Source organism: Myxine glutinosa, chromosome 4 (genome assembly GCF_964187855.1).
Source record: "Myxine glutinosa chromosome 4, kmMyxGlut1.1, whole genome shotgun sequence".
NCBI lineage: Eukaryota > Metazoa > Chordata > Myxini > Myxiniformes > Myxinidae > Myxine > Myxine glutinosa.
In genome coordinates this window covers 198,136,547-198,163,899 of record NC_136264.1, presented here as the reverse complement: position 1 = coordinate 198,163,899, position 27,353 = coordinate 198,136,547, and the positions used below count along the sequence as shown (strand labels likewise).

The following is a 27,353-nucleotide window of genomic DNA, read 5'->3' as shown; positions in this document are numbered from 1 at the left end:
CGACACTGAATATGGCAAGCATTGACATTAAATGGTACAGAGTAAGGAGTGAAAAGGGAATAATAATGTTGAAAACAATTTAACTATTTGCCGCTGACTTTGCCGTCATGGCCAACATACATGATAGAGATAAACAATTGAGAATCATGAGGTAAACATGTTGGCAGGATTTCGTTTTTTCGATGCCTAAGTCTAAATTCGAGTTTCATATGTGGTCTAACGTCTAAACTGTCTGAATATTTGTGAGACGCCTGAAGTCGAACCCAAAGAATGGCAAACATCCAAGAAGAGAAGTAAGGCGGTGTATAAGGCGGTAACAACGTCGTTCCGACCACATTGGAAATTTATCCGCTGCAGATTCGTCTCAGTGTCGTTCCACGCGGTTATTGTGTGCGTTGTCCAGGTTTAACTTCCTGGTTCACCACGTTCTTTCGACGATCCGACACTGGCTGGAGCGATGAAAATCGAAGAGGTGAAGAGCACGACGAAGACACAGCGCATCGCTGCGCACAGCCACGTGAAAGGCTTAGGTCTCGACGACAATGGCTACGCGCGGCCCACCGGCGCCGGTTTGGTGGGACAGGAGAATGCGCGAGAGGTTTGTCCACGCTCTGTGACCCTTGTGATTTGTCCATCACGCTGTGTTCTGCAGTTGAACTTTCACAACTTAACATTACGCAGTTCTTTCGCACTTTTAATCGCGATTATATTCCGTTGTCATGGAATCTTCTTTACTGTACAACGATCATTTACACCCATAGCAACGCAGTTCCAACCATCCACGGATCGTACTGGACATGTATGAAGTATTGCTGTTCCCTCGAGGAACCACTAACAAGACCGGAAGTCTAACAGCAGCGTAGCCGGGCTTGTAAAATATTATAAACCACAAACACACACACGTGATTAGCTTTTTAAACAGTCGTTAATGCTGTTTATAGCATTGAACAAAGAACTTTGGAGGAATCCCGACATCTCTGAGGTAACCTTTACTTTCAGAACTGAGCGAAGATCTACTGTAATCTATATACCCCACAAGAGTTATGTAAATAGCATGACCCTTCCTGCCGCAAAAGTGGCGTTTTTCGTAGCGGCCTTTTGAAACCCACCAATTAAGGTTTTGTTTTGTTTCGAAACCCACCTCTGCAGGTTTTGTTTTGAAACCCACCAATTAAGGTTTTGTTTTGAAACCCACCTATGAAGGTTTTGTTTTGAAACCCACCAATTAAGGTTTTGTTTTGAAACCCACCAATTAATGTTTTGTTTTGAAACCCACCAATTAAGGTTTTCTTTTGAAACCCACCTATGAAGGTTTTGTTTTGAAACCCACCAATTAAGGTTTTGTTTTGAAACCCACCAATTAAGGTTTTCTTTTGAAACCCACAAATTAAGGTTTTCTTTTGAAACCCACCTATGAAGGTTTTGTTTTGAAACCCACCAATTAAGGTTTTGTTTTGAAACCCACCAATTAAGGTTTTCTTTTGAAACCCACCTATGAAGGTTTTGTTTTGAAACCCACCAATTAAGGTTTTGTTTTGAAACCCACCAATTAATGTTTTGTTTTGAAACCCACCAATTAAGGTTTTCTTTTGAAACCCACCTATGAAGGTTTTGTTTTGAAACCCACCAATTAAGGTTTTGTTTTGAAACCCACCAATTAAGGTTTTCTTTTGAAACCCACAAATTAAGGTTTTCTTTTGAAACCCACCTATGAAGGTTTTGTTTTGAAACCCACCAATTAAGGTTTTGTTTTGAAACCCACCAATTAAGGTTTTCTTTTGAAACCCACCTATGAAGGTTTTGTTTTGAAACCCACCAATTAAGGTTTTGTTTTGAAACCCACCAATTAAGGTTTTGTTTTGAAACCCACCAATTAAGGTTTTCTTTTGAAACCCACCAATTAAGGTTTTCTTTTGAAACCCACCTATGAAGGTTTTGTTTTGAAACCCACCAATTAAGGTTTTGTTTTGAAACCCACCAATTAAGGTTTTCTTTTGAAACCCACCTATGAAGGTTTTGTTTTGAAACCCACCAATTAAGGTTTTGTTTTGAAACCCACCAATTAAGGTTTTGTTTTGAAACCCACCTATGAAGGTTTTGTTTTGAAACCCACCAATTAAGGTTTTGTTTTGAAACCCACCAATTAAGGTTTTGTTTTGAAACCCACCAATTAAGGTTTTGTTTTGAAACCCACCAATTAAGGTTTTGTTTTGAAACCCACCAATTAAGGTTTTGTTTTGAAACCCACCTATTAAGGTTTTGTTTTGAAACCCACAAATTAATGTTTTGTTTTGAAACCCACAAATTAATGTTTTGTTTTGAAACCCACCTATTAAGGTTTTGTTTTTAAACCCACCTATTAAGGTTTTGTTTTGAAACCCACCTATTAAGGTTTTGTTTTGAAACCCACAAATTAATGTTTTGTTTTGAAACCCACCTATTAAGGTTTTGTTTTTAAACCCACCAATTAATGTTTTGTTTTGAAACCCACCTATTAAGGTTTTGTTTTGAAACCCACAAATTAAGGTTTTGTTTTGAAACCCACCAATTAATGTTTTGTTTTGAAATCCATAAATTAAGGTTTTGTTTTGAAACCCACCAATTAATGTTTTGTTTTTAAACCCACCTATTAAGGTTTTGTTTTGAAACCCACAAATTAATGTTTTGTTTTGAAACCCACCTATTAAGGTTTTGTTTTGAAACCCACCAATTAATGTTTTGTTTTTAAACCCACCTATTAAGGTTTTGTTTTGAAACCCACAAATTAAGGTTTTGTTTTGAAACCCACCAATTAAGGTTTTGTTTTGAAACCCACCAATTAAGGTTTTGTTTTGAAACCCACCAATTAAGGTTTTGTTTTGAAACTCACCAATTAATGTTTTGTTTTGAAACCCACAAATTAAGGTTTTGTTTTGAAACCCACAAATTAAGGTTTTGTTTTGAAACCCACCAATTAAGGTTTTGTTTTGAAACCCACAAATTAAGGTTTTGTTTTGAAACCCACCAATTAAGGTTTTGTTTTGAAACCCACCAATTAATGTTTTGTTTTGAAACCCACCAATTAATGTTTTGTTTTGAAACCCACAAATTAAGGTTTTGTTTTGAAACCCACCAATTAAGGTTTTGTTTTGAAACCCACCAATTAATGTTTTGTTTTGAAATCCACAAATTAAGGTTTTGTTTTGAAACTCACCAATTAATGTTTTGTTTTGAAACCCACCAATTAATGTTTTGTTTTGAAACCCACCAATTAATGTTTTGTTTTGAAACCCACAAATTAAGGTTTTGTTTTGAAACCCACCAATTAATGTTTTGTTTTTAAACCCACCTATTAAGGTTTTGTTTTGAAACCCACAAATTAAGGTTTTGTTTTGAAACCCACCAATTAAGGTTTTGTTTTGAAACCCACCAATTAAGGTTTTGTTTTGAAACCCACCAATTAAGGTTTTGTTTTGAAACTCACCAATTAATGTTTTGTTTTGAAACCCACAAATTAAGGTTTTGTTTTGAAACCCACAAATTAAGGTTTTGTTTTGAAACCCACCAATTAAGGTTTTGTTTTGAAACCCACAAATTAAGGTTTTGTTTTGAAACCCACCAATTAAGGTTTTGTTTTGAAACCCACCAATTAATGTTTTGTTTTGAAACCCACCAATTAATGTTTTGTTTTGAAATCCACAAATTAAGGTTTTGTTTTGAAACCCACCAATTAAGGTTTTGTTTTGAAACCCACAAATTAAGGTTTTGTTTTGAAACCCACCAATTAAGGGTTTGTTTTGAAACCCACCTATTAAGGTTTTGTTTTGAAACCCGCAAATTAAGGTTTTGTTTTGAAACCCACCAATTAATGTTTTGTTTTGAAATCCACAAATTAAGGTTTTGTTTTGAAACCCACCAATTAAGGTTTTGTTTTGAAACCCACAAATTAAGGTTTTGTTTTGAAACCCACCAATTAATGTTTTGTTTTGAAATCCACAAATTAAGGTTTTGTTTTGAAACTCACCAATTAATGTTTTGTTTTGAAACCCACAAATTAAGGTTTTGTTTTGAAACCCACCAATTAATGTTTTGTTTTGAAACCCACAAATTAAGGTTTTGTTTTGAAACCCACCAATTAATGTTTTGTTTTGAAACCCACAAATTAAGGTTTTGTTTTGAAACCCACCAATTAAGGTTTTGTTTTGAAACCCACCAATTAAGGTTTTGTTTTGAAACTCACCAATTAAGGTTTTGTTTTGAAACCCACCAATTAAGGTTTTGTTTTGAAACCCACCAATTAAGGTTTTGTTTTGAAACTCACCAATTAATGTTTTGTTTTGAAACCCACAAATTAAGGTTTTGTTTTGAAACCCACCAATTAATGTTTTGTTTTGAAACCCACAAATTAAGGTTTTGTTTTGAAACCCACCAATTAATGTTTTGTTTTGAAACCCACAAATTAAGGTTTTGTTTTGAAACCCACCAATTAATGTTTTGTTTTGAAACCCACCAATTAATGTTTTGTTTTGAAACCCACCAATTAATGTTTTGTTTTGAAACCCACAAATTAAGGTTTTGTTTTGAAACCCACCAATTAATGTTTTGTTTTGAAACCCACCAATTAATGTTTTGTTTTGAAACCCACCAATTAATGTTTTGTTTTGAAACCCACCAATTAATGTTTTGTTTTGAAACCCACCAATTAAGGTTTTGTTTTGAAACCCACCAATTAAGGTTTTGTTCTGAAACACACCAATTAAGGTTTTGTTTTGAAACCCACCAATTAAGGCTTTGTTTTGAAACCCACCAATTAAGGTTTTGTTTTGAAACCCACAAATTAAGGTTTTGTTTTGAAACCCACCAATTAATGTTTTGTTTTGAAACCCACAAATTAAGGTTTTGTTTTGAAACCCACCAATTAAGGTTTTGTTTTGAAACCCACCAATTAATGTTTTGTTTTGAAACCCACAAATTAAGGTTTTGTTTTGAAACCCACCAATTAAGGTTTTGTTTTGAAACCCAGCAATTAAGGTTTTGTTTTGAAAACACCAATTAAGGTTTTGTTTTGAAACCCACAAACGAAACCCTCTTTTCCTGCTGTTTAACACGAAACTGAAAGGTGAAAGGGAGGAAGACCGGGGTGTGCTCATTTACCAAGCAGCTCGCTAGCGCTTGCCAAGCCAGCCGTTCCTGAATGGTTTTGAATGGAGTGCTTGCTCGAATGCTTCAACCAAATGGCGATCTCTCCACAAGAAACTTGGTAAATGAAGACACACCCAATGTTCTTGAGACCCGACCATATATCGACTGTAATCCATATACACCGAAAAGGAATGACCCTTTCTGCCGCTCCTGTCGTGAGCGGGTGTACTGGTAAATTAAAATCTCGGTCAGTGGATTCGGCCATCGTAATGACATCATAGAAGTAATGGCGTAGCGTGACGGCTGGACACAAAACTGCCGCTACTTTTATATGTTGAAGATGACTATGCTTTTGATATTTGATGATCATTTTAACAATCAGTTTGTTTGTGTTTCACACTGAATGAAAAGCGTAAAGGTAGAGCATGGCGATTGTGATATATGACAGGTTAGATGAAATGTTCGGCCTGAACGAAATTGGAATCAAAATGCAAAGGTGGGCGGTCCGCTTCGAAAGTCCGCTTATCCGCTTATCCGCTGCAGCGGACTAACGTTTTCGAAGCGGATAAGCGAATCGGAACAACCCCCGGAAACCGAAGCGGATAAGCGTAAGCGGACTACCGAAAAATTAAAGCGCAGCGCGATTCGCCAAATCAGCTGTTAGCCTGAGCCGTTACTCTAGAATTGTGAATATTTATTTAAGTGAATAATAAGTGAAAACTGAATATTTTATTGGACGCCAGAGCGGCAATAACGTCAAGATGGAGAGATTTCTGACTCTCCAGCCCAGCGGCAGTGCCAGGGACAGGCACACGAGCGACACAAACCAGCAGTCCCAGCACAAGCTCGCCACGGTCAGGGCCATCTGCAGGAGGCAGAACAACGACGCCATCTGCGACCTGGTGAGGGACAAGCTCATCAGGGACCTGCTCGCCCTCGTCCTGCCTGACGAGCACCTGGACCCTGCCCCCCAGCAGGGACCCCAGCCCGGCTCGAGCAGTACGGACTACCTGTTCGCCATGGAGGAGGGGCAGCAGGAGGAGAACCTCGAGGAGAAGATCAGGGAAGAGGTCAACAACTGGTCGAGGAAGCCGCTGAGGGGGAACCCGGGGCTCTCGCCCAATCTCTTCCCGCTCGAGTTCCGTGATGCTTGGGTAACTCTATTTCTCAGGCATAACACGCCGCTCCCGAGCTCTGCCTCGGTCGAGCGCGTGTTCAGCTACGGGTCGGACATCCTCAGGCCTAAGAGGTCGGCCCTGGCTGCACCGAACTTCGAGGCCCTCGTCTTCATGAAGGGCAACCTCCAAATCCTCAAGAAGGCCCACGAGGTGGAGGAGGAAGACGAGGACTAGTCAACAGACTGCTAGTCTGTTGACTAGTAGACTCTCTTGTGAAAGAAAGGACGGGCAAATTGATTTTTCTTTAATGTAACTTGCATATATTAAAATTATATTTAAATTAACTGTAGAGTAGAGTAGAGTCGAGTGGAAAACTTTATTTCAATAAATTTTGAATAAATTTTATTTAAATAAAAATGTATATTTTTGATCTTAAAAGCTTTGTTTGTCTTTGTAGTAGTTAGAAATGGCTATTTAGGCTTAAAAAGCATTAAATTCCCTTTAGAAACGTCAAAAATCGCTTTAAAAACGTCGAAGCGCTTTTAAAAAATCGAATCGAAGCGGATAAGCGGATAACCGGTAAGCGGACTAAGATTTTCGGCCGCTGAAGCGGATAAGCGAATCGGACTACATGGGCTGGCGGAGCGGATAAGCGGTAAGCGGACTTAAAATTTTCCGAATCGCGCCCACCTTTATCAAAATGCCGGAGTGTGGAGTCAGCCGCTGTACGCCGTAATGACATCAGACGTAATCACATCACCCTGTCATGTGACCAGATCCTCAGATCTGATTGGTATATGTTTGAGGGGACGTACATACATACATACATACATACATACATACATACATACATACATACATACATACACACATGCATGCATGCATATGGATGGAAAAACACTGTTCTAGACTGCTTTGCCCTATGGGCTACGCCGTAATAATAATGGCAATGCCCGGTTGGGGGAATGAGCCTGAGTACGTTAATGATTCAGTTTTCCTCTTCTTCAACATTACAGGACTTTTGAAATGATGTAAGAATGCTAATGAGGCTTTTCGCACATGCGCTGTGTGTGCGTTTTCTGTGACCCATTTTCACTAACTGGGGCACTTTTAACCTGCCGATGTTCGGAGGAAATATGTAAATGAAATAGCTTTCAAAACATGATTATAAAGATTTAAACGCAAAAGTGGCAATTCCAAAATGGTTCGCAATAATTGTTGTGTTCCTAAAGGCAAATCGGACTCTTAGAAATTATACTAAAATAGGAGAAATATCTGTGAATGAGAGGTGTCGGGTTCCTACCATTACCTGTCAATACAAACAGTGGCGGCAGTGGATAAAACACACACACAAACACACAAACACACAAACACACACACAAACACGGAAATATCGAAATAATAGATGTGAAGATCCGGTATGGGATCTTCCAGGGAGACAGTCTTTCCCCCATTCTGTTTTGTCTGGCTCTGGACCCAATACGTAACCTCATCAATACACCCAAACAACTGATAGAAGGACATCCAAAGAAATAGGAAAGGTGACACATCTACCATATATGGATGATATAAAGCTCTTTGTACCGAATGATGAAAAATTGACAGAACAACTAAAACTAGTAAAATGGTTTTCCAAGGATATTCAAATGAAATTTGGACTAGACAAGTGCACCAAGTGCACATTTGTACAAGGTAAACCAACAAAAACAGAAAACATAAAAACTGACCTTGAAACAATAACAACAGTTAGAAAGGTATAAAACACATGGACACTGCTAGGACTTCCAGGAATGAAGTCGGTATTTCAAAAAAGTGGATTTGGGGTGAAATTAGCAGGGGTAGAAAAGATCAATGTTTTGGATGGGGGAAGATAAGAGATGGTGGTGAACAGCTGTTTTGAAGACCTGGAGGGAGGAGTGGGATTGAAGAGAGTGAGGGAGTTTGTTCCAGACGCGGGAGAAAAGAGGAATGAAGGTGAATAGAGAGTCTTGATTTTGGCAGTTTAACCATAAGAGGGTTGCAGGCAGATCTTGTGCGCCCTGTAGGAATATTTGGGGGACACAGCATAGACTGAGCTGGGGGAGCAAGGCTAGAAAGGAGTCGGTAGAAGACAGAAAGACCACCAACCTGCCTGCGTTGAGTGAGTGAGTGAAAGGCCCTCGGAGTTAGCTTCATCGCAGGAGATTCCAATGATTCTGAACGTTTTGGTTTCAACAGCGTGAAGCCGAGCTAGGTGTGAGGCAGGAGCACCAGCCCAGAAGGGAGAGCAGTATTCCATTGAGCTGCGGATGAAAGCCTTGTATGTGGTGAGGAGCTCAGGTGTGCCAAGGAAGGACTTCACATGACAGAGAATGTCCAGTCGGCGACTGGCTTTGGAGGCCAGCTTGGGAATGTGGTTTTTCCAGGAAAGGTGATGGCAGATAGTGAGACCCAAAAGCTTGAGTGACAGAACTTCCTGGAGAGGATTGTTGGGAATGTATATGGGAGGGTTGTCCAGGCGGTCTTTTCGAAGAGACATAGTAAGAGTGTGTGATTTGTCAGGATTGAAAGACATGTTCCACTTGTTTGACCAGTCTGTGATTTTGTCCAGGTCTGCAGAGAGTGAGGAGGCTGCAGACTGCCGATATGAGGTATGGAGCGGCAGAGCGTGGAGTCATCAGCAAAGAGATATATAGGATTTCCCAGAGAGTCAGAGAGATCATTGATGAAGACCAGAAAAAGCACAGGGCCCAGAACACTGCCTTTGGAACTCCAACCTGAACAGGAAGGGGAGATGAGAGAAAACCATTCAGGGCCACATGTTGACTACGACCAGAGAGGAAGTCCGCAAGCCATGCGTGGAGATTTCCATGGATACCATAGGAGGAGAGTTTGGTGAGCAGAGCGGGGTGCCAGTCCATATCGAAGGCACATGGTATGTCAAGGGAGACAGCTCTGATTTTCTGTTTGGCATTAAGGACCTCCATCTAATGTTGAGAGAGCAGAAGCAGCATGTCCAGAGTAGAGTGACCTGGTCTGAATCCAAATTAATGATCCAAGATCAAGCCATTGGAGAAGAGGAAGGATTTGATGTCAGAAGCAATGATGGATTCCATGACCTTGCTGACTATTGGGAGCAGGATGATTGGTCTGTAGTTGCAAGGATCTGTTTTTGCACATTTTTTGTGTAAAGCGGTAATGTTGGCTGATTTCCAAGCAGATGGCAGATGACCTTGAGCAAGAGAGAGAGGGTGAGATACAGCGACAGAGCAGGATTTTAGGACTCGTGGACTGATGCCGTCTGGTCCAGTTGCAGAATCAGAGTCGAGGTTTGACAAAAACTTCTCCACCTTGTCAGGAGAGAAGGACGCAGAGTCCAGGAGCAGCTGGATTTGACTGGGTAAGGTGGGTACAGAGAGAGATGGGTTCGGGACACAATATTTTGAGGCAAACACAGAGTTGAGGCATCCCGCTTTTTCACGTGCGATGTCAGCTGTGTAGCCATTTGAGGTAAGGGAGGGGATGGAAGGGGAACAAACACCAGAAACAGATTTGACCAGACGCCACCAGGATTTGGAGGAGGGAAACTCGTTTGAGAGTTCAGTCTTGAGAATAGAGAGATATTGTTTCCTGGCTCTCCTGAGGGTAGACACACTTGCTCCGAGCTTTGTGAAAGGAACTGAGATTACCTTCAGTTTTTTTAGCCTTCCATGAGGTGAAGGCAAGTTGCTTCATGGCAACTGCCTCACCACAAGCTTTACAGTGTATCATGGACTGGAGGAAGGGTATGACAACTGAAGATGAGATGGGATAAATCTGTGCATGAGAGAGAGCAATTTACTTTGGAAGAATTCCCAGGAAGAGTGGATGTCAGAGGCAGTAGAGATGGGAGACCAGTCCAGATCTTTGTGTATTTTCACATTACAAAGATGTCCTTTGTCAAAGATTTGGTAGCCATTGCTTTGTTCGTCATGACGCACAGTATCGTCTTTCTTATTGCAGACGGCCATGAAATAAATCACTAAGCCTGCCATTTTCACACGAAGCACTGCCACAAGGTTCAAGTTCCAGTCACTTGCAGGATGATCAGAGTTTTGGGTGGAATGCACCTATTTATGATCTTTCAGGCCTTGCACCAGCCCACATTGTTGAGAATGTTTGCATCACGAGCAGCTGCAATATATCTTCCCTGTGGATGACCTGAGAAATTTGTTGAGCTCCCTTTCTCTCAGGTACTTTTCCAAGTATTTTCAGCTTCTCTGAGGAGCTTTGTGAGATACTTTAGGTAACAATCTTTAGATACTTTAGGTAGCTAAGAGGCCCTGCACATGCGCGCCGACCATTAAGGGAGGATTAAATAATTTCCAAAAGTCCCGTATTGAATGTGTTACTATTGGTAATAACAGTGCACTGAAGGTTCATACAGACTCTGTAAACTTTAAATATCCATCGACACAGATTTCCCATTTGCTTTCCTGATCAAGCAATATGTGTCGATCTCATCCATGTATTGACATATTATTGCACTTTCCTTCCATCGCTCCCTCCCCTACACCCCCCCCCCCCCCCCATATAGGCATGTGGGGTTATCGTGGAACTGATCAGGAGCAAAAAAATGGCTGGGCGAGCAATTCTCTTGGCTGGTCCTCCAGGAACTGGGAAGGTGAGTGACGCGGGTGTAATGCGCCCTGAACACTCTCGAGGAACCCGCAGATCAGCCAGACACTTCAAAAGGGGGATAATATTCTTATTGTTCAAACTGATTGTAGTCTGTCTTGTAGCTTCCAATTTTTTAACTATTTCTATCCTTTCCCCTTCCCCAATGAAACCTACTCTTGTTGAACAACGTTGTCTACTTGAGGAGCAGCCTGTCAACCTTGTCGCCCTGCCTCGTAATGTTTCATCAGTGAATTTGCAACTTAGTCCTGAGTCGGATGGTGTTATCTTGCATGCTTGTATGCTCTGCAGACTGCACTTGCTTTGGCCATTGCTCAGGAGTTGGGCAGCAAAGTTCCATTCTGTCCCATGGTGGGCAGTGAGGTATACTCCACTGAGATAAAGAAGACTGAAGTTCTCATGGAGAATTTTCGCAGGTCAATTGGTGAGGACTCTTTTAATTCCACTTTATGTGGAGGGTTTTGGGGATTAATGGGGTGGGTTGGTGAAGGGGTGGGGGGGGGGGGGGAGGGGCAAAGAGAGGAGAGGCTTTGTTTCAGGAGAGAATCGGTAAAAGGGGGTGGAGGATAGTGGGTTGGGGGTAATGGGAGGTGGTGTGGGGTGTGGGATGTCAGGGTTTGAATAGGTTCAGCTCTTTGGTCAATTGTAGCATTATTTTTGGTTTCATATCTGTTTGAGCAGGCCTCCGCATCAAGGAGACCAAGGAGGTGTATGAGGGTGAGGTTACAGAGCTGACGCCTTGTGAGACTGAGAACCCCATGGGTGGTTATGGTAAGACCATCAGCCATGTAATCATCGGTATGAAGACTGCCAAGGGAACAAAGCAGCTGAAGGCAAGTTAGAGACCTCGTTATTGTTGGTGTTTCCATGGCATGAATTATTTTAAATTGTTTTCAAACCTGCTCGAGTGTCTCGTTTCCTTCATTGGTTCGATATAGTGTGTGCAAATCGGTAGATGGCACATTTCAACCCACTGATTGCTCATATCACAAGCCAACGTTCATCCATGGTTCGCTCTGCTGAACATATTAAATAAATGGTTGAACATTGAAGGTGCGGTCCCCCAATTGGGACCACCAAGCCACTGGTAAGGTAATACGCTCATGAAGGAGTGAGGACCTTGTTCGGTTTGGTAGTTTCAATCGGCGTCCGTGGTTGATCAGCAACCCGCCGGACTGCGGAGTTATCCTTGGCTGGTGACCTCAGCTCCTGGTCACCCCCTCATTTCTCCCTGGGAAATTATACATGTATGTGTATATAATTTTATTATGTCAGGCCATGAACTTTCTGAGCACTTGTAAAGTTTGTACTGCATTTGGAGTTCTTGTGTGATGCATTTTTATTTTCCCCTTCATCGGGTGAGAACTTGTTGAAATTTCTTGCAGCTCGATCCCTCCATATACGAAAGCCTGCAGAAGGAGAAGGTGGAAGTCGGTGATGTAATTTATATCGAGGCGAACAGCGGTGCTGTGAAGGTAGGTTGAGCGTTGTTCATATTTTGTATGCTTAATTTGTAAAAGTGAAGCTGCTCTTGGTACACATGAATGACTCGAGTTGACCATCCTCGTTTATGCGCCCTTGCTGGCTTGTTTGTGTGTTTGAGTACGTGCATACATGGTGTTCTCAGAGGCAGGGACGCTGCGATACATATGCCACCGAGTTTGATCTGGAGGCCGAGGAATATGTTCCGCTGCCCAAGGGAGACGTGCATAAAAAGAAGGAGGTCATTCAGGATGTGACATTACATGACCTGGATGTGGCCAATGCAAGGCCGCAGGTGAGCGTAACTGTTGGACGGGTCTGAGTTGTCAATGAGCTCCATAAGCTGAAACCTTTTATGAGATGGTTTTGGGGTTACTCACCTGAACCATCATTCTGTGTAGCCATCCGTAGAAATTCATTGATTGCAGAGGAGTTCATTCTACGAGAAGAATCAAAATCATTTAAGGTGTAATAAAGTGTAATGCAGATGTCAAAATACAAAACTCAAAACTTTTTTCACATATCAAACCAGTTTTATATGTTTTATATTCACATATCAAATTGAGCCTTTCACTCCAGATTTGATCTGTGCACATTGCTTTTTGCACAAAAATCTGTGCACAAAAATGTGCACTTTTTTTTTTTTTTACTCCAGATTTGATCTGGAGCAAATTCTGGAGATTGCGCGCGCGGCAAAAAGGGTTGGCGTCAGGAAGGGCATCCGGCCGTAAAACATTGCTTCAAAAAGGGGACCGAAAAACAACAACAACCACAGTTCCCGAAAAAGGCCAACCCCCGCTTGCGGGGAAAAATGGCCTCTTAAGGTGTTTTTTTTTTTTTTTTTACTCCAGATTGCACGGCGTGACACCCACACCAATCATGTTATTTTTGAAAGAGAAAATTGTGCTTTTTTTCCCCCCTGCATTTTCCCCCCTGTAGCCAAATTGAGAACAGAGAGAATGTTTCCTAAATGATTTAATATCTACCATTCAAAAAAAATTGTCTGTTCAGCTTTCTGTGGTGCAGATATGATGTATAGTCTGTCTGTATCTTTTGAGATGTTATGGAGGGCCTTCGTCTTCTTGTGGTTCTCTAACCCGAAAGGGCTGCAGCACCTGCTTCGTGTTTTGGACATCCTAACATACAATCCATTCATTTTTTTTTTTTAAATCTCTCTAGCTCAATTAGATTTTGGGAGATGTTAAGCTGGGTGATGGAAATGAATGTAGAAGGAAGTAGAGGACGGGGAAGACCGAGAAAGACTTGGTTAAAGATGGTGGAAGAAGAAATGCGGGCAAGGGGGTTAACAAGGGGAGATGCAGAAAATAGGGCAAAATGGAGAAGATTGTCACGGGGACCGCAAGGCTAACCCCCGCTCTAGCAGGGAAAATGGCCTTAAAATGTGTGTTGTTGTTGTTAAGCTGGGTGTTCCATCTGCTAGCATTAGTTTGTGGATTTTAAGGTCCCGCAGTGTCTTTCATGAAGTGAGGTGAGCTATCGTCGGCACCCTGAACAAATTACAAATCCCTGTCCAAACCACTTTCAGTCTAACGTCTAACCTCAGGTCTGGCCAGTGGGTTCGTGAAAGATGTGGGCCAAAGACTGTCCGCGACTCACCCCACAAGAAGGTGGGAATAATTGGGGTCGTAGTTGTTTTAGTAGTTATGAAACGGGAAGAGTGAAGGGCTGGAGTCAATACTGCCGTCTTTAAAAAGCCGGGAATCTCGGGAACCATCTTCACCAATGATGCTCTTATTTGGTCTGGAGATATTGACACATATCCGCAGTGTAGCAGCTCATTACACACTTTGCTGGCATCAGGCAGGATGGTCCACTTGGGTGCCCAACCCTGTTCTCCCCAATCACATGGAAAGGGCAGCTCTGTTTTCCTGGCTGGGAATGTGCACATTTCAACATACCAACTTTATTTGGAAATGCTGAGGAAATTGCCATGGTGATGTAGAATGTTTTCTTTGTGTTTATCCTCCTTCCACTGTTTGTCACATATGTCTGCCGAGGCAGGTTCTTAGCTTGGGTTACAATCCTGGACTGGTTGCCACTCCGACGTAGGATACTCCACTGGGAGTCCAAGAATTTGGAATTTGGCCAGGGTGCCGGTGATAGCTCATCTCTGAAGTAGTATGGAATGACCCTCAGATTGTTTTGATTGTGTTTGTGTTGAAATGATTTGTTGGAAGTGAAGTTGGGTTGTTTGCATGTCTACAGGGAGGCCAGGACATTCTGTCAATGATGGGACAACTTATGAAGCCAAAAAAGACAGAAATTACAGGTAAGAGTTCCCCTTGTTTATTTTAGATAAGAGCATTTACCGTTCTGAGCATTTACTCCATGATTCTGCGATCTCAGGTTCAAATCTCTTGTAAGATGTTCATTTACCCATTGTCTACTTATGTCCTTACAAATTATCCCAAAGTGCATTGACGTCTCTTGATACCTTTCCTCCTGCACATGATCCGACGGGAGCACCAAACGTGCCGATCCGTACTTATTATTCGTGAAGTAAATTCCCACGATTCTCTTTCCTCTCGATGAGCAGACAAGCTGCGCGCAGAAATAAACAAGATCGTGAACAAGTACATAGACCAGGGCATCGCTGAGCTTGTCCCCGGTGTGCTCTTCATTGATGAGGTGCATATGCTGGACATCGAGTGCTTTACATACCTTCACCGTGCCCTCGAGTCCTCCATTGCCCCCATCGTTATCTTTGCGACAAATCGCGGCAAGTGTGTTGTGCGGTAAGTACTTTGTGGATGCTGGTGCCCACCTTTGTGTTCTTTTGTTTCAATCTTCTTTGCCTCTCCGCCAATTTCATTTTACATTAACTTTTGGGACTCTTGGAAATTCGATATTTTAGTAGGCCAGCATCTGTCTCGCCGTTTTGGCTTTACGTGAGCATTGTGGCATTCACACTAAGAGTTGTGTGTTGCACCAGATGCCATCTAATGTGCAATTGCACTCCATGCAGAGGTCTCTATGCCGAATGTCCGATTGTTCTCGGCATACTTCACTTGGGTTTTTTTGGATTTATGTCTTGTCTTGTCTTGTTTTGTCTTGTCTTGTCTTGTTTATGTCTTGGATTTTTAAGATAGCCTGGTGTTGGCTTGGGATCCTAGGATCCTGGGTTCGAATCCCGGTCGATCGCTAATTTAACACCAGGGGGGTTGACTCACTACTCAGCCTGTCATCGTTCCGAGGTCGGCAAATTGAGTACCAGCTTGCTGGGATGAATGATCCCGGTGTGTACCCCGGTTTAGAATAGGTACACAGTATCCATGCGCATCGTAAGAGGCGACTAAGGGTTGGCGTCAGGAAGGGCATCCGGCCATAAAAACATTGCCTCAAACAGGGAACCATGATTGTCATGGGGCCCGCAAGGCTAACCCCGGCTCTAGCGGGGAAAATGGCCTTAAAACGATCATTCATTCATACTTCACTTCCAGGTGAACCATATCCGATCCAATGACCATGGTCTTTGGTGCTGCCGACGCTGTCCATCAGGAAGGAATACAATGGGTCGTTTGCCATTGCCTTTCCCTGCAGCAGTCGGTGCAGGAGTTTGGGGATTGACCAGGATACCTCTCTTGTGAAAGACACCGTGCCATCTTTAACCTCCACAAACAAATGCTAGCAGATGGGACAACTGACTTCACTTCTCTCTGAATGATAGTATATTCCTTGTTGATGTGGCACCCTGTGTCTGAAGGCACCAAGATGGCAGTTTATAGCTGCGTCAAGAATAGAGCCCAGATTAGACAGCTGAAAGACGAATGTACACATCCCCAGACTGTCCAGTCGCCACAATTTGACGAATACTGGATTTGAATTCCCTTTTTTACTGTTTTCCTACCCTATGATGATAATAATGGAAAGATTTGACTTCCCCCACTTGCCGTTACTGTGTTACATGAGCATGTAACAGCGAGTTGCAAAGTAGTAGACAAAAGGCACATCTCGATCCACTCATTGAAATTGCTGCTCGATGCCTTGGGCATATATTTAGCACAGGTGTGCCATGAGTCTCCTTTTGTTATAAGATGTGGCATTGGGGTGTGACCAGTAAAAGCTCCCTTACATTTCCTTTTGTTTGTAAAGAGGATGAGGTGGGCATGCTGTAATGTTATGCTTCCTCCCTTATATGATTTCTCTGTCCCAATTTTCACTCAAGTAAGCTTTTTATGTTTTCACAACTGAAGGCTGGAGGCATTATAGTGTTGTGGAAATGGCCCTAATTGGGTAAAACTGTTTAGTAAAATTTTAGTTATTTCTTAGTATTTGGTTAGTATAAGCGTGACATATTATTCGAGCAATACACATGCTTTGCTTATGTAATAGATAGACGGTTCGTCTTCCTCCCATTGCCTGTATCTAGACTTATCATCCCCATGAGCTTCCGGTATATTTTCTATTCTTTCCTTTGTTATCTGTCTTTTATGTTCTCTTTTAAAAGCACTCCCAAAACTTTGACACGTGAGGCAGGTGGGAGAATAAACAGGTGCCGGTTTTTTTTTAACGGCAGTTAAATCGTCAGTGGAGGAACTTTCGTGCATGTGGCTTTTTATCGTTCGTCTCATGCTGAGACTTTACGCCCGAAGCAGGATAATGCAGGGCACCAGGAGACGCGAGAGCTCCGACGAGACTAAGTTGTGCTTTGATGAGAGAAGGCTGGGTTTCACTTTGCCAGTGGTCGACTTGAATTTCATTTCCCTCTCTGGCCATGGAACTCACCCTGCAAGGGGATTGAACAGCCAACTGGCTGAGTCACCCACACAGACCGCCCTGTTTCTGTTTCTCTCTCTCTCTGGTTTTATTACCAGTTTGTTGCATCATTTATTATTGTGATTGCTTCATTCTTGTATCCTTCCCACATGCCATTTTCTTTTATTAAATACACCTAGTGCCGGGGTAGATTTGCTTGTTCTGGCTGCTTCGTTTGGTGGTTTAGACTGGTTGCAGTGGAGTTATGAATGCGGTTGAAACCGCGTTAGACTGCGCTCGTGACCAATGGATTGTTCGGATGAATTAGAACAGTCATGGGCATCTATCGGCACTTCACCGACGAATTCCTCAGTCCACGAGTATTGCAATATGGCAAGCAGGCCCGGGAACTTACTCGGGACCGTGGACTTGGTTGGCGGATGCGGATGTTTTGACACGACCCGTGTTACTCGGAACCAGGCAACTGGAACGGACCTGTGGCTGTAACCATGTTTTTCGTTTCTGTCTGTCTTTGTGTGTGCGTCTGTCCGTTATCGGTGTTTTGGTCGCACAATAACTTGTGAACCACTGAAGGGATTTCAAGCAAATATGGCACAAGTTTAGAATGTAATGCAAAGATTAACTGAGTGCATTTTGGGTTTGACAGGTTGGGTGTGTGACGAGGATACATTTATGAGATGTTGGTGAAGATTGGGATGCTTGAATGTTTTAAAGTGATTCTTCACCATTGAGAGATGAGGGCAAAAATGATATCGAGCATGTGATGATATTTCAAAGGGTGGTGGAGGGTTGATGACAAAACAAGATGGATGAGTTGAGTCGGTGACAAGAAAAAGCTGATTACATTTTGGTTCAGGTCCTGAGGTAGATGTGGCCTATCAGTGGAACCCAAAATGTAAACCGTTCACCAGGCGGAGGTATGCGCTCTACCGAGTGCCGTTCTAGTGTTTCATGTGACTTTTGATTGAGACCAACCGTAACAGTGGGTAGACAATTAATGTCGGCAGAGTTTACATCTTGAAAATCTTAGGAGTTACATAAATCTGCATCCGACCTGTACCTCAACTCAACATAAGACACTTTCATTTTACGATGGCCTTTTGTACTCGTTCTCACAAACGCTGCCTTTCCCTTTTCCCTCTTCCTCAGTGGGACGGACGATATCTCATCCCCACACGGCATTCCGCTGGACCTCCTCGATCGTGTTATGATCATCCGGACCATGCTTTACACCCCAGAAGAGATGATCCAGGTGAGCCTATGCACTCGCATTGTACGTTTTGTCATGAAATAAAAAACTTCAACAGTGTAATCTTTATTGCAGGTTTCGCATTTCAGGAGTGACGTCAAAATTTAAATTTATTGTTTGTTTATAAAAAGGCACAGCCAAGCAACAAATTTTACCAAGAACTTTAAGATCGATGATCTACCTCAACACCAGGTTCCAGCTTTGGCATGTGGTGGCCATTTTATGTACAGTTTATAATCCATTTCTGGCCTTGGTATATGTAGCTTAATTATCAAGTTGAAAGATGAGATTCCAATTGGTGATAAATCTGGAGTGTTATATTGCAGCACTTGCAAGAGTAGTGCCAAATGTTGCGTCGGTGAGACTTGGAGGAACTTGAAGCTGAGGTGGGAATAACACCTTCGTGCAACACGCTTTTGCAGGGTGATGCAGTTAGTAGTGCCGTGCCATTTTGTGGAACCTTCCATTGTGTTTGAGCTTGCTGGAACCCCCGTCTTAAACAACACATCCAACAGACGTCAAACTATTCGGTTCTCGAGGCATGGGATGCCAAGGGCTGGGAGTGTGATTTAATTGGTGAAGCGATTGAGACCGCATACGCAATACAAAACACAAATGGAGATAGTGAGAACGCGATGGTGCAAGATGGCAATATGTTTCTTCTTCGTTCTTTTGCAGCACAAGGCTGTGGGGTAGTATCATTGGCTGAGGCTGTGGCTGTGCCGCTGATGCAATGCCCTCTGCTGGTAAGGGCAGGAATTTTTAATTTGTTCAGGGTGCCGATAATAGCTCGCCTACTCTTAGCGAAGGACACTGTGGGATCTTTAACGTCCACCAAGTAATGTCGGACGTTACGGCACGCCCAGAGTAACGTCCATCCGAGGGACGGCACACACATTGATGAATCTTCTTGCCTGTGAAACACCGGGATGACACTTCATGGCTGAGTTGGGATTCATTTTCAGGCTAGACAGCTTGGAGGTGAGTGTGCATACCTCCAGGCCATTCTGTCAACCGCCGCAATGATAGGAAGGGCATGCAGACAACTTTACTCATTCCCTCATGCACCTCCACAAAATCACAGCATGTCAGCTCGCTGCCTCACCGCACCTAGTGGGCACACCACCTTGCAACACCGCACACGCTTGCTCAGAACTCACACCTGCTCTCTCACAAACGACATGACAAGCTTGCCTGAACGCTTTGCCGTCGCTGATACGCTGTCGAGGGAATTCAGAAAGGAGGGGGGGCGCTGCTCTGTGCACCTCCGGACGTTTGTGAGCTGTTCACACATCGACTCATGTGGAACCATGTAAATATCAGAGGTTGACACATCTGTTCTCAAGGAACGAGCAGTCCAATGATTGTTATGATGCTGTGATGAAGGCTGAGCACTCCTGAAACTCACCGCCCTGTCAGGTGGTCAGAAATACGTTGAGAACTGGATATAATATGGCGACTGCGTGTCAGAGTTGGAACATAAGTTTGAGGAAGTTTGTGGAACAAATTAATCGTTGCCTCAGGTGCAGCCTGCTCTTATCTGTTTGATCAGCAGAGTAGTACTTTTTACAATTTGTTGGACAGCTGTGCATTTATATTGTTGCGAATATGGAATTTGGCCTCCATATCCGCTTGTAAATATTCCCCTATTTTCTCCAATACTCCCCAACTTTCCCCAATCCCCCATTCCCTAGTCCCATTGCATGTAAATAACAATCAGTAGAGCCGACCTTCCCCTTATTCCCCCATTAAATGTCGTGCCCAGGTCCACCGCACCACACGTAGACAACTTTCGGACATCTTCCTAGTTATTCTTAATCTATGTCAGTTAAGGCCTCGTTTCCATTAATTATGACTCTTCGTTGCACCAGAATGTGATTATATGGCATCAGTAGTGAGTTTAGGACCTTTCCCATACCTCCTCCCATCTTCTTCCCCAAACAACAACAATAACAACAACTACAACAACAACTACAACAACAATTACAACTACAACTACGACTACAACAACAGAGGGGCGGGGAGTGTGCGTCCTCACACCGGCTCGGTTACCCGCCATGACCATGCGCTCCACGGCGTTACCCCGAAGGGGCTGGCTGTCAGCTCCTCGTCAGGGGCGGAGCCAGTAACCCCCCCACGCACCCAATGAGAAGCAACGTGCCGATTCCATCTGGGGCGGAGCTAACGAGCCGAGGGCGTGTCACTCCCCGCCGGATATACGCGGCCCCGCGCCGGATGTGACGTGAGATGCGCCTCAGCTTGGAGAGAGAAGCCACCGCCACCCCCAGCGCGACGATACCTCCCCGCATCTTTGGACCGGACCGGACCGTACTGTACCCTGCCCCGAGCCCAGGAGGACCTGGAGCCATCGATCCTGCCTTTCCTAGCCATCAAACCCCCGTGTGAGTCAGCCGTTGTCCCGTTTGTCTGTCGTCTGTCCGGGGTTAATATAAGAGTGTGTCTAAGTGCCTGTCTTTCTGTGATTATACTTCTAGCCCCTGTAATCTGACCTTTCCGTACGAATATAATCTCCTCCGGAGGTCTTGAGAATCGAAACCTTGGTGTCGTATTGTGTTATTGTAATCCAGCCGGGTGTCTTCTTTTTCTTATTGAGCCAGCATCGCGCGACTAGTCAACGTTCGGGCACAATCGGGTAACTTGTGCAGACGTGGTCATACCATAAAACCGCTCGGTAAATAACATCCAAGCCACGTCTGTAACAATATATACAGTGCATTCAGAAAGTATTCAGACCCCTTCACGTTTTCACATTTTGTTATGTTGCAGCCTTATGCTGAAATCGTTTAAATTCATTTTTTCCCTCATCAATCTACACTCACTACCCCATAATGACAAAGAGAAAACAGGATTTTAGAAAGTTTTGCAAATTTATTAAAAACAAAAAACTGAAATATCACATTTACATAAGTATTCATACCCTTTGCTATGACACTGGAAATTAGCTCAGGTTCCTCCCATTTCTCTTGATCATCTTTGAGATGTTTCTACACCTTGATTGGAGTCCACCTATGGTAAATTCAATTGATTGGACATGATTTGGAAAGGCACACACCTGTCTATATGAGGTCTCACAGCTGACAATGCATATCAGAGCAAAAACCAAGCCATGAGGTCGAAGGAACTGCCTGCAGAGCTCAGAGACAGGATTGTGTCGAGGCACAGATCTGGGGAAGCCTACAAAAAAATTTCTGCTGCATTGAAGGTTCCCAAGAGCACAGTGGCCTCCATAATTCTTAAATGGAAGAAGTTTGGAACAACCAGGACTATTCCTAGAGCTGGCCGCCCGGCCAAACTGAGCAATCGTGGGAGAAGGGCCTTGGTAAGAGAGGTGACGAAGAACCCGATGGTCACTCTGGCTGAGCTCCAGAGAGCCTGTGTGGAGATGGGAGAAACTTCCAGAAGGACAACCACACTGCAACACTCCACCGATCTGGGCTTTATGGCAGAGTGGCCAGACGGAAGCCTCTCCTCAGCGAAAGACACATGAAAGCCCGCTTGTAGTTTGCAAAAAAGCACCTAAAGGACTCTCAGAGTGTGAGAAACAAGATTCTGTGCTTCAAGCTTGAATGCTTCAAGCTTGCTTGAAGAATGGGTAGTTGTTTGGAGTATTTGCTTGTACAACAACAGGCATTTTAAGGCCATTTTCCCTGCCAGAGCGGGGGTTAGCCTTGCGGTCCCCATGACGATCTTCTCCATTTTGCCCTATTTTCTGCATTTCCCCTTGTTAACCCCCTTGCCCGCATTTCTTCTTCCACCACCTTCAGCCAAGTCTTTCTCGGTCTTCCCCGTTCTCTACTTCCTTCGACATTCATTTCCATCACTCTTCTCAACCAGTCACTTTCATCCTTCCTCAACACGTGACCAAACCATCTCAACATGTTTCTCTTCACAGCATCAATCACAGGCTCTATTCCCATCATCTTTCACAATTCATCATTTGTCTTCCTCTCTCTCTCAACGATACTCCGCACATCCACCGAACCATTCGCATTTCCACCCTTTCCAGCCTTCGTTGCTGCTCTACATTCATTACCCATGTCTCGCTCCCATAAATCAAAACACTTCTCACACATGCAGCATACACCTTTCCCTTCAGCTTCAACGACACTCCCCTCCTCATCAGCACGCCACTCAGTTCCCGAAACGTCTTCCATGCACATCTCACTCAAGCAACCGTTGCCGAGTCTGATCCACCTTCTCCATTCAGCATCTCTCCGAGGTAGCAAAATGTTTTCACACCTTCCAGCTTCACGCCATCTCCAAGATCCAACTCAACATTTCCTCCATCTGCAGCTCCCTCTGTGCACACCTTACACTTGAATGTAGCTGCCACACTGATTAATGACCCTCTTAGACCACCACATTTTTGATGAACCCACTCAGCACACATTGGACATTGAATGGAGTTCAGTCTGACACCCTTCCTGCACACAGTACATGGCCACTTCCCAGTTCTTTCCACCTCACCACATGCTTTACCACTTGCCATCACCTTCGTTTTTCTGATATTCACCTTGACCTTTTATGTCCATACATTCCTTCCACTTTTTCATCTTCTCCTTCAGTCCGTCCATACTCTCCCCAATCAACACCAGATCATCTGCATACAACAACTCCCACGGTAAACCCTCCTTTACATTCCGAGCCAGCACCTCCATCACAGCTACAAATAGTAGTGGACTTGGTACCGACCCCTGATGCACTCCCACCTTCACCTCAAACTCACCACTGTTCCCGTCCTTCATCCTTACAGCTGTGCGCGCTCTCTCGTACATTGCCATCATTACTCTGATCAACCATTTCTCCACTCCTAACTTCCTCAATGCCCATGTCACTACTTCGCGGGGAACCCTATCGAATGCTTTCTCCAGATCAACAAACCCAAGAAACAACTTCTTCCTCTTCTCCATGTGCTGCTCCTGCAACTGCCTCACAATGAAAAGCGCATCTGTCATTCCTCTACCTGGCATAAATCCAAACTGCATTTCGTTGATCTTCACTTTCTTCCTTATCCTCCTCTCTAACACCCTTTCCAATACCTTAATTCCATGCTCCAATAACTTTATCGCTCGACACGAGCCACAGTCCAGTGGGTCACCTTTCCCCTTGTATAGAGGGACGAGGGTACTCGGTTCCCAATCCGCTGGAATGCGGCCTTCTTTCACCACCAGATTACAGATCTCTGTCATTCTCTTCACACCCCAACTTCCCACTGCCTTCAACATATCTCCCACAACTCCCATCGGCCCACCCGCTTTTCTCCCCTTCATTGCTTTTATCGCTTCCTCAACTTCCTTCTCAGTTGTCTTCTCTGCCGGTCCTAAAACTGAGTTACTCTTGATGTTGCCGTCCCATTCATTCTCTGCATTCAACAGTATTTCCATATATCTCTTCCATCTTCCTTTAATTCCATCTGGGTCCACAACGATTTGTCCCACTTCATCCTTCCAGCAACTCACCCCCATCACATCGCACCTCTCTTTCGCTATCTGCTTTGCAATCCTGAATACCGCTCTCTGACCCTCTTCCAAATCCAAGCGTTCTCCGAACATTTTCCGACATGCCTCCTGCGCCTTTGCTACCTCTTTCTTTGCAGCCTTCTTGGCTGCCTTATAACTTTCATGCTCTGCCTTTTCTTCCACCGTACCCTTTGCCTTCTGCCACTTCTTGAAATTCTTCCTCTTCTCGTCGATCTTCTTTCCAACTTCGTCATCCCACCACCATGTTTCTGAGTGCCTCGGTGGTCCTTTTGTCCATCCACATACCTCACCAATGGCTCCCAACAAACTATCTTTCATTGACATCCAACCACTTTCAAGCTCAACCACATCATCCTCCACCATACTCAGCCTCTCTTTTAATGCCTCCATCACTGTCACCTCTTTCAACCCGCACACCTTCATTCTCGGTTCGTACTTCACCCGCCGAGCTCTCCTCGCATCTTTCACCCTTATGTCGCAGACAACCAAGTGGTGCTGTGAAACAGCCTCCTCCCCCGGGATCACCTTTGTGTCCCGAGGTGCCCCCTATCTCGCCTACACACCATCAGGTAGTCAACGGTTGTCGTCGACCCACCTGACGTGTATGTAACAAGCTTATTATCCTCTTTCTGGAACTGAGTATTACAAATCAACAAATCAGCTCCATCAGCAAACTCCAAAATCCTTTCACCTTCTCCATTTCTCACACCATATCCGTAACCCCCATGAACTCCCTCAAAACCGTCTATACTCGTTCCCACATGTCCATTTTGGTCTCCTCCTACCACAACAACTTCCTCATGTTTCACGTTTTCCATCAGCTTCTCTATCACACACCAGAACTTGTCCCTCTCTTCATCGCTCCGACCGACCTGCGGAGCATATCCCGAGATGACGTTCACCAAGAGCTTTCCAATCATCATTTTCACCATCATCAACCTTTCACTCACCCTGGTGACACTCACCACACTGTCTACAAACTCCTCAGAAAACAGGACACCAACACTATGCACGCCTTCTGGGCACCCTTGCCACACAAACTTGTATTTCTGTCCCTGCCTACCCTTCACCATTCTCACACCACTTCCCTTCCATCTCGTCTCCTGCACACAACATATGTCCACTCTTCTTCTGACCAATACTTCCACCACTTATCCTGATCTCCCTGTCATTGTCCCTACCTATTTGCTTGTACGAGTCGTTTAAATTTCTGAGGAGATTTCGTTTGGCTCAATAGCTCAGTGGGCTGACACTGCCCGCGTAAGTGATGGAGGTCCCTGGTTCAAGTCCCGGGTTGAGTCGGAATTTTCCACACGAGCCCCACACAGGAATTTAATTCCTGTTTATTTAAATTAAAAAAAAGTATATATATACAGTATATATATTTATATATATATATATATATATTAATATATATTATATATATATATATATATATATATATATATAAACATATATATCTTTTTCTGAGCAATGGATAATCCCACCTGTGCTTTGTTGTAGATAATAAAGATCCGCGCACAGATTGAGAACATCAAGATCGCAGATGAGCCCCTCGCACACCTCGGAGAAATTGGTGCCAAGACCACTCTGCGGTGAGTGATTATTCTATCGACATAATCACATGGTTGCAATGTGGGTGCTCTAGCATAAACCTTTATTCACGAAAGATGCGGGCACATGACCTGTCCAGAATTTTTAGGAGTGGATAACCAGTGTCCCAATTGTTTGCAGCTATGCGTTGCAACTCCTCACTCCAGCTAACCTCCTCGCCAAGACGCACGGTAAAGAGGTCATCGGGAAGGAGCACGTTGAAGAGATCAACGAACTCTTCTATGATGCCAAATCTTCAGCGAAGATCCTGGCGGAGCAGGAAGATCGTTACATGAAATGAACTTTGCATCATGACTTTGGCGACGATAGGAAGGAATTGTTTTTTGGAACCTTTCGTTGGTGGTCTATTTGCAATGGTAATGTGAAAAAGTCCATTTTCGCTTGAGCCTCAAGGTAACTTTGCATTACCTCATGAACTTGTATAATTTTTGCAGTTTGCTTGAACACATTGTTGGTTTTAAAAAGAAAATTCTAAAGAAGGGAGTTGACATGAGGTTGAGATGTCTCTCAAGGCAAGAGATCCCCCTTTCCCAAACAGGAATTAGACACCAAAAGGCAGTTGAAACGTTTTTGTTTTTATTTTCAAGTTTATTCATGGCAAGAGAATTGTTGCACCATAATGGAGTTCGGGATACCTGTATTAAAGATAACTTTTTAATAACCATTCTCTGTTATACACACATTGATTTGACCCCTCAAGCATCCGCCGAACCGTAAACTGGTGACATTTAACGGCTCGGTGTGTGATTAATCAGATGTTGCAATGAATGAATGACGTGTGGGTTCAGTGGTTCATAATGTATTATTAAATGAAACTTGATTTTGGCGTCAGAAATGATGGTTAAAAACAAATAAGGATTGCCTGAGGTGGAGAGGAATTCTCGGTGGTTGTTTTGCCGATACAAGTGACACCTGTTTGGCTTACGGTGAATTCAGTGGACAGCATCCACTGATGACAGACTTAAGGTATGGATGGAGTAAAGGCCAAAGCCACAACACCAAATGTACGGCGTATCATGAAATTGGCAGGTGCATGGTAACTTGTGACAAGATTAGGTCCAATCCTGGACAGGAATGCAGGCAGACATATTTATATGACAGAAGCACGATTTGTAGTTCATTCGATCTTGCATCAGGAGTTTTGTTGCCAATCGGTTCACATCTGGAGATCATTTGATTACTGGATCACGGTTTGTGGTTTGGTCATCCCTCCCGTATCCTTGCATGCCCGGCTTCACTGCCTTCACTTCAAATTGCAATCGAAGCGATTGTACCTGCGATTCCTGTTGTGGGTTTTTTTTTTCTGTTTTTTTTTACATCTGCCACCAAAGGTAGATGGAGGTGATGTTTTCACTCCTGTTTGTCTGTCTGTGAGCAGCATATCAAAAAAAGTTATGGACGCATTTGGACAAAACTTGGTGGACAGGTTGGGTGTCTTACAAGGATGAAGTCATTCGACTTTGGTGAATATCCAGTTATGGATACCAGAAGTTTTAAAAGTGGTCATTCACCATTGAGAGACAGGGCCAAAAACTATATATATATATATATATATATATATATATATATATATATATATATATATATATATATATATATATATATTGTTGTGGATATGAGAATTGTGTTTTTTTTGTGTAAAATATCACCCTCCTTCCTCCATTTGGTGTGTAAAGGTTAAAGGTCGTCCCCGTAGTTATTCCATATACAATCACATAGCCAATCATAGATCTCCTTGTTCAGTAGTTATCTCCTTATTATGTGTTTTAGATGAAGGCTTTGTCTTCCATGAATTGACACTCCATTGCACCGGATTCAAATAAGGTAGATTCCCTTCGCATGCCCCTTTTGTCATCAATTGCCAACTGCATTGGG

At 43.5% G+C, this 27,353-nt stretch overlaps 1 protein-coding gene across 1 annotated transcript; it reads left to right on the top strand.

Annotated features, from left to right (window-relative positions):
* Positions 1–125: 125 nt before the first annotated feature.
* On the top strand, positions 126–26,142 carry RUVBL1 (RuvB like AAA ATPase 1). The gene is made up of 11 exons (XM_068114223.2): positions 126–598; positions 10,795–10,881; positions 11,187–11,319; positions 11,577–11,728; positions 12,281–12,370; positions 12,523–12,672; positions 14,604–14,667; positions 14,935–15,133; positions 18,264–18,366; positions 25,368–25,459; positions 25,599–26,142. Exons 1-11 carry the CDS (start codon positions 458–460, stop codon positions 25,756–25,758), a joined length of 1,371 nt encoding a protein of 456 aa, XP_067970324.1. The 5' UTR covers positions 126–457; the 3' UTR covers positions 25,759–26,142.
* The last annotated feature ends 1,211 nt before the right edge of the window (positions 26,143–27,353 follow it).